We start from the raw sequence: 12,968 nt of genomic DNA, 5'->3' as shown, positions 1-12,968 counted from the left end.
CGGATAGAGGTCTGCCTATTACATATTACGAGCCCCGTCAACTGTCGGCGGTCTCTGTCGGTCAACAGACGAGGTCGGCCTGTACGCTTTTGTGCTGTAGGTGTCCCTTCACGTTTCTACTATCACATCAGAAACAGTGGACCTAGGGATGTTTAGGATTGTGGAAATCTCGCGTACAGACGTATGACACAACTGACATCCAATCACCTGACCACGTTCGAAGTGCATAAGTTCCACGAAGCGCCCCATTCTGCTCTGTCACGTTGTCTAGTGACTACTGAGGTCACTGATATGGAGTACCTGGCAGTACGTGGCAGCATAAAGCACCTAATATAAAACACGTATGATTTTGGGGATGTCGAGATATTTTTGATCACATAGTGTATTTTTCCTATTATTAAAAAGTAGTGTTAACATAGGTATTAAAACTTCATAAAGTTACAGTTTCTCCTTTAAAAATATTATGCTGATTTCTGTATTTAATGAATGAAACCCGTTCGGTGGACCACAAAATAACTGGTGCCTGCACTAGATCCGGAGCAGGGGAGGGGGGCATGAAATGGTGTTAGGAGGAGCAGGTGTGTTTTTATGTGGGGCAAGAGTATTTTTGGAGGTTTAGTGGAAAGGAATCATTGAAGTGTAGGTAAGTATAATGTGAAAATGTGACCAACTCCTGGTGTGGGAAGGGAGGCGTGGGCCTTGTTAGATCGGACAAGATGACATTTCTTTGGTGGAAGTCTGAATCTGTCGACGTTGCACTGGAAGAGGATGTTAAGTAAGTGTAGTTATGGAGTCTGAGGCATGACTGATATAGTTGCGGCAGCGTATGGGGAGTGGGCATTGTGGAGGAGGTAACGAGATTGTTTAGCACAAGTTAATGGGATGCGTATAATTTTGCTTCATGTGGCGTCGACGATAAGGTCATAGACGCACAAAGATGTTTGTGTGGTCAATGATGAAAGGGAATTCGACGAACCTGTAAGACATTTAGTGTGAGAAGCTTAGTGGTTATGCAAACCATGGTGTGATGCATTAAATTGAAGGATTTGATGGAGGTGATGGAATTTTGAAGGAGAGAGAATCCAGGTCACGTTACGTAGGAAAATATGAGTCTGATACTGGCTTTAGAAATGTGAAGAAAGGTGGAGGGATGCAGACATCATCTTAGACAGATTAATGATTTCATTAATATTGTCTATCTGGGAATCAGCTGAATTGTTAACAGGCGAGTTTTTGATTGCAGTTTAAGTTAGAGTTCTAGTCCAATACATGAGTTACTGAGCAAAATGGAACGATGGTTTGAAAAACTTACGCAATTGTAGGCTGATGATTATAGGATAGTTTATCCTACAGTTGTTGTCTGATTTTGGGAAGGATTTGTTACAAAATGGTTCAAATGGCTCTGAGCACTTTGGGACTTAACTTCTGAGGGCATCAGTCCCCTAGAACTTAGAACCACTTAAACCTAACTAACCTGAGGACATCACACACATCCATGCCCGAGGCAGGATTCGAACCTGCGACCGTAGCGGTCGCGCGGTTCCAGACTGTAGCGCCTAGAACCGCTCCGCCACTCTGGTCGGCGATTTGTTACAATGAACTACCGGTTACACCAGCAGGTAAATTGGTTAAGAATGGAAACACAAAGGGGTATAATTTGCGGTTTCATGTGTTCACCGGAAGACGTGGATAATGCTGCGTCTTTTTGTTTGTTTTTAAATAACAGTCCCCACTATTGACGTGAGCTGGCAGTGCTCAATTACTGTTCTTCATTGTTTGATTTATAAAATGAAACAACATACTTAAATAAAGTTTGAAGTAAAATATAAGATATTATATTGGTGTTGAGAATTTTTCTCAGTTTCGATGATAGTGCTGGTGTGGCTAGTGGAATTCCGAGGTATAAATCTTGGATGTGGAACGTACTGGACATGGTTTACGCAAAAATCGACATGGGATGCTTATGAGGGAAGAAATAGAAGTTAAGAGAAGAGTACGATTTAAATTAGCACAAGAAAGTTTATGGGAACCTAAAGTGGAACTGAGGAAAGGTTGTGATAGTTCACAATTCACAATTGGTAGATGGGTAATGTAGGAGAAGAACGTAGCTGAATGATCCAGGAAAGGATGCGAGTGTTTAAAAACAAAATGAACGGTAGAATACTCTGATGCAGCTGTGTCGGCAAGCATAGGCACTCACGAATGTGGTGAGTTGGGACTCTGTTAGATTAGGTTATGTTAGAATCTGTGGGAGAGGTGTGGACGATATGCGGGATGTCTCACGTAAAACCGGTACGTCCACGTACCAGTTAATCATCTCTTGACGAAATGCTGGAGAAATGGCAACACTGTCTCTACAGCTGGATAATTTGCATTTCATCGGAAGCTGGGTGCATCTGGGTGTTCGTGCGTCAGATGTTGTGAGAATCTCCTGCTGCTGAGCTTTTACAGAAATGTGGCAGTTTGCATTACAACAGCGAATTGTGTAGTGTTACATAAAAGCACACCACATCAAGGAATGTAAAGCAATGTTTCTAGAGAAGTATCCTGGTAGGAAACTCCCCACGACCACCATTACTGAAGATCTGTACAAGTGATGGAGGGCGAGAGGATACATCGAGAATGTGTAGAGGAATTGGCGACCGACAGTGAGGACCACTGACTCTATAGATAGAATTCGCACGGACATAATGAAAATTCCCCGCAAGTCGACGAAGAGGTTATCGCATCAGGTTGGTGTATTCTGTACATCGTGTCACTGTATACTGAAACATATAATATTAAAGGCCTGCAATGTGATTGTGGTGCAAGAATTGAAATTTAGGGCTCAGGAATAGAGTTAATTATTGTAACTGACCGTTAAATCTATAGCTAACGGTTACTTGGATCCCTTCCTGCGCTTTGTGACAGGTTATCTAAACTCACAGAGTTGCTGATACTGGTAGCAGGACACCTCACATATTCAGCATGAAGAATCTCTCCACTCCGAAAAGATAGGTGTTTGGTGTGTGTTGCCCGGAATGTGCATTATTGGCTCCATTTTCTCCAATTAAGACATAAACAGTTCCAGATATCCAGAGATCTTTGACTCTCTCTATGCAGAATTAACAGATGAAGCTCACACATACAACCACACTATGGTCCACATCACCAACGTGCTCCCTGAAGACAGACTTGTCAGTAAAGACTCTGGCCCCCGAGGTTCCCAGACTTAAATTCGAGTAATTTTTATTTATGGGGCATACTAAACAGGAAAGTGTATGCTGACAGTCCTCAAACAATGGACAATCTTAAACAGAACGTTACTAGAGAAATTAACAACATCACGTTTGCAGAATTACAGCGTGTTGCCGGTAACGTCATAACATGAAGTCACTGATACCTCGATGCCTATGACAAACGCTTCCAGCATCTCTTATAAACAGATAACTGCATGTTTTTAGAGTTACTATCTACTGTTCCTTTTTTAGATAATTCACAGTTACTTGACTCTCTGGCGTTAGGAGTACCGGATTCGTGTGGGAAACCCTTTGTATGTCCGAGGTCTTGCAGTTTTATGAGCCGGTGAAGGATACAGGTCAGAGAAGATACTTGGAGGTGGAAACGAGGAGGCACTTTATGTCACCCTAGGATTTGGAGGGATAAGGCTCTACACTTTTACTCCGAAGTTATATAAATCTCTCTTATTTGGGGAGGAATGACAGCGGCCTACCTTTGAGTCCCCATCTATCTAAAACTAAGTTATTTACACTCATACACAAACATTTACAAGACGAAACAGTAATCCTTCTCAGTATTATCACGGCGTGTGTGAAATGAGAATGGTTGTACTAATGGTTCATTTTAAGTGCGGGTAAGGGCTAGGATTAAAAAGAATATTTTTTTTAAAGAAAAAGAAGACTGTTGAATACATGGTGAGAGAATCTAATAGGTAATAAACGCAACTTTTGAAGTAAATTAGTCTCTAATTAGCTACCAGGATAATAGACTGCAACCTTAATCAGGAAGGGATGGGTAGGGCAGACTGCGTTGCACAGGATGATAATACCACAAATGATTCAGTAGACTGCGAGAAAACATTTGACTGTGCCAGCAGTTGAGATCCAAGGAACAGAATTTATGTACACCAGTTTACACACAGATTGACCCAGTCGCGTAGCGTAATGCGCAGCGAGATTACTTGCCAGACAGGAAGGCAACCCAACCCGGATAGGATCAGCGCGGCGGATTATCGACTGTAGTAAGTGCTCGCGTCAGAATGAGTGTGGTTTTTAAGCCCTTTCACATTATCGTTTGGGGAAATGCTGTACTGGTCCCCAGTTCCCGCCCCAGAAAATACGATCACACACAGGACAAAGTTTACGCAATTCACAAATATTTGGTGAACTCAACTTCCCTCCCTTAGGTAACCGACGACTCTGGTGACAGGGAGGGCATCCGACCGCAGAGTTAAATTAAAAGAATTTGCCAGAACTTGAGTATAGTGCGTTCATACTAGAAGGGGTAAACGCTAACTTAATGAAGAAGTTTAATTATGCAGCAAAGCTACAAGTACCCAAAAGAGAGAAATGTTCACAATTCAGAGAGGAGTCATGCAGCTGGACTGCTTTGACATCAATTATTTTCTTCTGCCTTTACTTTCAAATCATTGAACTGGGATGAAGGAATGCGTATAACGGATCTTAACTGAACAACCTTGGAAGTATGACAATTGGGCTGATGGTGAATTACAATAAGAAGAAGTTAACATTGGATAAATATGCTGGAGAGATTAATAAGTAATAGAAACAGTCAACAAATATACAAACTTAGGACAACATACAAAAAAACTTTAGATTGATGCTCCAATAAATAAAAAAGTGTGAGAACTCGCTTAGAATTGATGTGTGAAACTGAATGTTTTATTTAGAAGTAAATTACCAAAATTCATTAAAATTATCCGTCTATTACAACTAAATGTTTGTTTTGTTTTTAACCAAACATGTTTCATCTATTTGTGTTGAACATCATTAGTGGCATATAAAATAAAACAATTGCTTAGCTCTACATGTCCTGTTATGAGACAAAGCTTACCCTGGCAGAAACGTTGGGTTTCCTTACTACTTATAGTAATAGTATTATGGTTTACCACTTACTTTCGTGTTTAATATTCGTTCCAAGTGCCCATTGCCCCTTGTGTAGCCATTGAATGACTGAAATATAAGTTTTAATTTAATTATACGAGATACGCATCTCACTGACCCTGAACTTGCTTACTGTACGCTGCGGTTGACGTTGCTAGTGAAGGGTTAACTGAGGTATCATGGGAGCTGTAGAACGTACACTGTAGTGGTTTCTTGGGGTGGGGAGGGGCAAACTCTATGTGTGTGTGTGTGTGTGTGTGTGTGTGTGTGTGTGTGTGTGTGTGTGTATGTGTGTATGTATGTATGTGTGTGTGGGTGTGCGTGTGTATGTTTTGTGTGTTTGTATATTCTTTAAGATAAGCCTGTGTGTATGTATATCTATGTATCTTTTTTTTTTTTTTTGAGTGGTACGCTGTGACTTACTTGGTATACTGTCCTACTGTAATGTTCAATAGCCATATAAAATTTAAAGCAAAGAAAAAATACATCAAATATAGATATATCAGGTCTCTAAAAAAAGACATACGCACATATGCCTATAAAAACACACAAGCACACACACACACACACACACACACACACACACACACACACACACACACACACACACCTTACACATCATCCTCCCTTTCCACGTACACATTCTGCTGCACTGCTACCCTTTATACTGGACAGACAATATTACAGAAACAAACAGAAAGATAAAAATGGCTTAGAATATATTTTGGAAATTGAATGATGCATTCAGAAATAAATTTCCAACGTGCCTTGAACGGGAAGCCCACACTTGGTCTATAATGCAAATAGTAACTGATGTAAGTGAAACACGGACGTCAAATGTTCCATCAGAACACAAACTGAGGGTTTCCATCAAGCAGTGGAAAAATGAATGTAGGGTATAATAACAAGGGACAGAAAAGGAAACGAGTGGATGAGAGAAAAGGCAGGCGTAGGGAATGTAGTGCTGACTGATAGGGAATGGAAATGAAGTGGCCACATAGCGACACGAAATGATGGTAGTAGGACTACGGTGAGACTGCTTTAGGATCCTTAGCATAAGAAAAGAAGTTTATGATGACCTAATTAGACAGAGATCTCTGAGGTGTGGTTTCTCCTGTAACTGCTGCCAACAGTTTTTCAAGGTTGATGGAAAGGCATCACTTGTTACATCAAGAGTTCATGCGGAGGTGAAGGAATCGGTGAAACAAACACAGGATGGGATGGACGGCGGGTATGTTAGTGTTGAGTATGTTTTAGAACACATACTTTTTATATAACTATTGTTTATAATCGTCATCGTCCCTGAGGTGGAGGGAACGCGAGCTGGCAGCGGTCGTGTTGGCTCTCATCATCCTTAGATTACAACAATTAAAGCACATAAACAATACATAGAACGAAATAAAAACTATAATATTTGCTTGATGTGATCTGTCTGACTATAATGGAACTGTGTTCTGTTTATTTTCTTAGTGAAGGATTTGGATGCAGACGTGACTCAGCAAGAAGCATTATGAGAAAAAATGTGGGGTGAGTACTAGAAAGGGTCAAGACATGAAATGTAGAGTAGGATTGCAATTTGGATAAGGTAGACTTAAAGAAAATATACGAGGTGTGACAATCAAGAAATGAGAATGATTTTCTTTGCAAGATGTGGCAACCCTGCAGGCTTGCGTAGGCACAATAACATTAACCATGGTGTATAATCTGCTTCTAGTCCAAGCGGCACATCGATGCACCTGGTCAGCCGTGTGTTGTGCTGTAATAAATTAGTACGTGTTTGTGGCTCTCGTCACGGAAATGGAACTGCATAATATTGGGCAACGGTATGCCACTTCTTTTTGCGTAGAATTGGGTGAAAACGCGACGACAACTTACAGAAAGCTTCAGAAGGCTTTTGGAGAGGAGGTTATGTCAAGACTCAAGTTTTTCGTTGGTATAAAACGTTTAGTGAAGGCAGAAGAAGTGTTCTCACAGACGGATGTCAACTTGGCCAGGGTGCGTGAACTCGTACGATCTGATCGAAGATTATCCGTGAAAATGATTGCAGAAGAACTGAACATCTATCTAGAAACGGTTCGTCTAGCAATAACTGAAGATCTAGGTATGAGAAAGATTTGTGCAAAAATGGGCCCCAAAAATCTCACACCACAACAGTGTGAAACATGGGAAAAATGTGGCAGCCGATCTGTTACAGCAAACGGAAATCAATCCAGTACTGTTGAGCTGTGTTATCACTGGTGATGAAAGTTGGTTTTTTCATTAAGATCCAGAGACATAACGCCAAAGTTCGCAGTGATGCTCAAAGGGGTCACCCAATCCAAGAAAAGCTTGCATGTCAAAGTCATGAGTGAAATGCATGCTTGTGTGCTTCTTTGATTCCAAGGAAATTGTTCATAAAGAGTGGGCAAAAAGTTAACCAACATTACTACAAAGAAATTTTAGAAAGACTTCGTAACAGAGCTCTTCGTGTACGTGCCAACATTGCTGATAATTGAATTCTGCGTCACGATAATGCGCCATCCCATATTGCTCTGTCCGTACAGCAATTTTTAACCTCAAAACGAATTTTAGTACTATCACTGCCACCTTATTCACCAGATATCACTCAGTGCGACTTTTTTCAATTTCCAGGAGGCAAAATGGCGGTCAAGGGACACCATTTTCAAACAACACAAGATATCCAAGGAGCTGTGACGAGGGTCTTGGAGAATATTACAGAAGATGAGTTCCAGAAATGTTACCATCAATGGCAGAAGCGCTGGAAAAAGTGTGTGCAATCAGAAGAGAACTACTTTGAAGGAGGCAACACTAAACATGACTAAAACGGTAAGCAACATTTTTTTCACGTCAGTCTCATTACTTCATTGTCGCACCTCGTATTTCACAGGACAGGTAGGTATGAGAAATGATACCACAATCTGTGAGGGGAAAGGTTGCTGAAATTACCCAGAGAAAGGATATGGATAGTGTGGAGATGTAGTGAAAGATGCAGACTTTGCAGCATTTCGGTGTTCCCTAGGCTTTGAGATGCAACATGGTGTTGGGATTCCAGTTTGCGCTAGGTATTCGATTATTGAAGGCGTTCCACGTGTTTGAGGAGACGTGGTATCTTTCGAGCCCGCTGACGATGAGTAAATGTATAAGGAGACAAAACAGCTAAGATCACCAGTCTCCTGTTCAACCTCCAGTGCAATCAGTGTACCCGAACTGCCCGCGTATGTAGTGCATTCTGCGTGCAAGTGTGAGAAAAAAATTTTGAAATGTGTGTGAGTTCCTAAGGGACCAAACTGCTTAGGTCATCGGTCCCTAGACTTACACACTACTTAAACTAACTTAAACTAACGTATGCTAAGAATAACACACACACCCATGCCCGCGGTAGGACTCGAACCTCCGGCGGAAGGGCCCGCACAGTCCGTGACATGACGCCTCAAATCGCGCGGCCACTCCACGCAGCAACGTGAGAAAGTTTTCTAAATGTTTGTGTAGCAGGTATCTGAGGCGGAACGTGGAGACCTGCACGGTATTCACCTAGTGGGATGTGGAAAACTGCTTAAAAGCCATATCCATGCTGGTGGGCTCAACTACCCCTCGTCGTTAATCTACCGATCGGATTTGATCGGACACTGACATAGCTCTCTGCATTGAAGCGTTCGCGTTAACACGCGCGCCACGGGCACGTTTTGGAGCCCGGTATACGTAAAATATCTACGATGGAGGTTATTCTGGCACAGAGATGGGAGGCGGAGTGGATGGCTCTCAAGTACTTGAAAGGAGTAGTGAAGTTAGGGAGAGGTCGATATATAGCTTTTGTGCAGTACCTTTTTGCAGACTGCAAGAAAAACTGGAAATAAAGGAGAGCGAGAAGAGCACAGTGAACTACAAAGTAGTGTTGTTGTTATACTCACGAGCAGCGTTATTCCAGGCACAGGGAAGGCCTGTGTGCGTGATGGGTTGCCGTCAGGCATGTAGCGGAAGAACTCGTACTCGTCCTTGTACCACTTGACGGAGTAGAGCGGGGCGCCGTCTGTCGAATAGTTGCACAGCATGCTGACGTTGTCGCGCACGTCCACCTGCGCGGGCACTCGAAGCTCGATCAGCTGCACAGCGCTGCACGTCCCTGAAAGCACAGATACTTGGATTATTTTATTTGGATTTGAAACTTACAGGCAAACAATTTATTCAACTAACAAACACTCACATACAAAATGCTTTGTTTTAATCTGGGTCGTGGAGTCTACAACGAAATTCTATAAAGATGTCATTAGATATCTAGTTAGAAAGATGTCCCATAGACCTTTCCACGGTTTCTGACGATAGGATTAGGATTGGTTCATCTTGGGGGATATGTGTACATTTTTTGTTAATTATTTCTTCTTACGTAACAAATGAATCAATATTTTTGACGACTAACTACGGGTATTTGAATGCTGTACAGCGAACCGTACCTGTTTTTAATGCAATTTTTGTCTGTGGAATAGCATAAGATGTACGAAAGAAATTACTAGATTAGACACTGTATTAGTTTACTACCTTTCAAGTATTTCATAAAACTTGAAAAATGCTCAAAGAACTTCGTGGTGACATTCTGATATTCTTTCTAAGCCACCGCTAGCTTTAGTTATGAGTAACTAATGATCTTTGATACCATGGCTGTGTTTTCATATAAGCCGCTGCAGGTCAGAGATACAATAAATCTCATGAGCAATGAATATATTATAAGTGTGACTTCAAGATCTTAGCAATGGTTCCCAGATATAGGAAATGTCGGTAGTGCGTTATTACAATGTTGATTGACAGTAATCTCTCAACAACACAAACTACTTTTGGCCTTAAATGAAGGATGCAGTCCAATGAGAGGTAGTTGTCTGTAGAAGTACTGCTACCTCACGAGTTACCAGTTTCGTCAGACTGTGTATCGGAGTCACAGATCCGTTAGTAAGGTTGTCAGACTTGCGATCATTGTAAGTATAAGATAATCCTGCTCATTGAAGGTTTAACCCCCGACAGCAGCTTTCCCAAACATCAGCAAGCGCCTTGTCAATTTGACCTGAAACTCAATATCACAGAGTTTCAATTCACAGGCAGCGGGCCATAACACCTAGTAATTCCAAATATTACACTCCTTACTAATACGCCTTCGAGCCCAGTTTTCGTTATTAGCTTAGAAGTTAGTCGGAATATTCTTTTTGACTGTTGATTAAATTTGGAAATGTTACAGTCAATCGGGGTAACTTTGTACCACATTTTTCCATTTTTTCAAAAGGCTGGTCACAAGATAAATTACCCATCATAACAGACATCACTACAGACATTGTAACATGTTACATGTATAGTTGTTAAATGCTTGGAAAAATGAAAATGTAGGCTAACTATGCCCTTTTGGAGTAAAATTTCTGTTTTAATATCGGTAAAAAGTTATACCGTCTTTTGGGGAAGAGGGAAAGACTACAGAAATACTCATTAGAAATCACAGAAGTATTAAAATTGTTACCTTTGGTTCAATATAACAAGTACATGAAGCAGTAGCCATTTGAAACAAAAGCATCAAGTGGTACAAAGATACCCTCAACGGTGAAAAGTTACCCTGATTGATTGTATGTAACATGTCTTTAAACATCATTACATTACATTAATCCTTGTTCCATAGATCATGAATACGACATTTCGTAATGATGTGGAACGTGTCACTTTAACGTAAGGTTTCTTTTCACAAAATAATTAATATTTATTTTATTTATTTATTTTACAGTTACTACTTCATATCTAAGGATTCATCGCACCACTTCTTTGAGACATAACTACCATCGTAAGTTCGCTTATGTTGTCCACAGTCTACTAAGACAACAATCAAAGAATCATTAAAAGCCCCTACGATGCAGAAACATTTACGTAGATAATATGAACTACCCACTTGGAGGTCTCTGTGAACATCAATGTGCCATGTTCATAAGCAGTGGCAGTCGACTGGTTGATGTGGAGACACTCTCTCTTTCCTACTAGCGTTTGTCCGGTCGTACGTGGGCACTGTTTTCAAGATATGTCATATGAGTGTTATTTAACTTTGAGATGGAATGCCGTTTCTGCCGTCACAATCAGCCAAAGACATGGAAGTCACATGCGGAATCTATCTGTTACTCTCTTACACTTTCTTTGTGTTTTTGCTATCGAATTTCAAATGATTGTACGTAGTACTTTCTGAGGCAGAGATTGGGGACGAGACCATAATTCGCCTAAAAGAGTGGGGAAAGCCGAGTAAGATTAGACACAGGCTTGAGGGGTAGCAGACCAGCAGTCGCTAATCTGCGACAAAGTGTCGAAGCGTGTCTGTGCCGCAAGAAGGCACTCTGCACGTTAAGCTGTACGTCAGGTCGAAGTACCTGTTTGAAAATTCCTGATATAAAAAACTTTCACATTTGTTGGTGTTTCATATAGGAAAATTCTAAATACAGGGTTGCGCTACATTATAAATACTCAAATAAGAGACTAAAATAGTATTTGCAGTTGCTCTCCCATGATAGTTGCTCTTTCTCCAGCTGCTACTCACCTTACACCAGTCTGCTCTTTTTGAGAAGTTCTCTTTTCTTTACTCTAGAGTTATCAATCAGCATCTGTTAGTTTCATTCTGAATGAGGTCCCTGGACTTCTTTCTTCATCAAATTTTTTTGCTTGGACGTTTCATCTATTCACACCTAGAGACACAATTGTTTAATTACTCTGAAAGCAGCTATTATCTAGCGCCTTTAGGTTACCAGGAGAAATAACACTTCAATGAACACTTAGCACGTGTCGTACAGAATCCCTGTGTCTCACTGAAGTTTCGTTCTTCAGTACTATCTTCGCATTATTGTTAAATAACAAAATACCAAAAATCAGTCCTGGATTACGAATCAGTACATTGCTAATACAATGTGTCAGTCGTTTTGTACCCATGATGATGCACACATTACACATCATATTAAATTAACTTGAGAATTGCATGAGTGTTGATCGATTTTTATTTCAGTTTCATTTTAATATAAATGTAAATTTCGTGTGACTAGGGCCTCCCGTCGGGTAAACTGTTCGCCGGGTGCAAGTCTTTCAATTTGACGCCACTTCGGCGACTTGGGCGTCGATGGGGATGATATGATGATGATTAGGACATCACAACATCCAGTCACTGAGCGGAGAAAATCGCCAAAAACCCGGGAATCGAACCCGGGCCCTTAGGATTAACATTGTGTCGCTCTGACCATTCAGCTACCGGTGGCGGACTTCATTTTATTGTAGGCCTGTGATTAAGTGATGTACTCTGTATCATTTTCTGTTTCATTTTCGTCCGTTATGCAAAGATAAAGTTACTAACAGCGCTTCTGTAACCTAACAAATTGATTCACTGTGGTCATAGTGAGTAGGTACTGGTTTCGTGACGTATGAATAAATAGTAAAGTGACTGATAAAAGTACAAAACATATAACCTGATAAATAAGTACACTGAGGTGACAAACGTCATGGGATACGTCCTAATATTGTGCCGGCCGGGGTGGCTGAGCGGTTCTAGGCGCGACAGTCTGGACCGCGCGACTGCTACAGTCGCAGGTTCGAATCCTTCCTCGGGCATGGATGTGTGTGATGTCCTTAGCTTAGTTAGGTTTAAGTAGTTCTGAGTTCTAGGGGACTGATGACCTCAGAAGTTAACTCCCATAGTGCTCAGAGCCATTTTGAACCTTATATCGTGTTGGAAGCTTTTTCTTTCAAGGCGTACTGTAGCAGCTCGACGTGGCATGGATTCAACTAGTCGTTGCAAGCCCCTTAAGACATATTGGGCATGCTGCCTCTATTGTTCCATAACTGCGAGCATGT

At 41.2% G+C, this 12,968-nt stretch overlaps 1 protein-coding gene across 1 annotated transcript in view; it reads right to left on the bottom strand.

Moving 5' to 3' along the window:
• LOC124721708 overlaps positions 1-12,968 on the bottom strand; it is a 1,090,650-nt gene that overhangs the window by 496,688 nt on the left and 580,994 nt on the right. The window contains exon 2 of the mRNA XM_047246794.1: positions 9,032-9,243. Within this exon, the coding sequence (XP_047102750.1) occupies positions 9,032-9,243 (212 nt within the window). The remainder of the gene's footprint in view (positions 1-9,031; positions 9,244-12,968) is intronic.

The sequence above is a fragment of the Schistocerca piceifrons genome, chromosome X (genome assembly GCF_021461385.2).
Source record: "Schistocerca piceifrons isolate TAMUIC-IGC-003096 chromosome X, iqSchPice1.1, whole genome shotgun sequence".
Classification (NCBI taxonomy): domain Eukaryota; kingdom Metazoa; phylum Arthropoda; class Insecta; order Orthoptera; family Acrididae; genus Schistocerca; species Schistocerca piceifrons.
The sequence above is the reverse complement of the archived record's forward strand: the minus strand, read 5'-3'. Positions and strand labels throughout refer to the sequence as shown.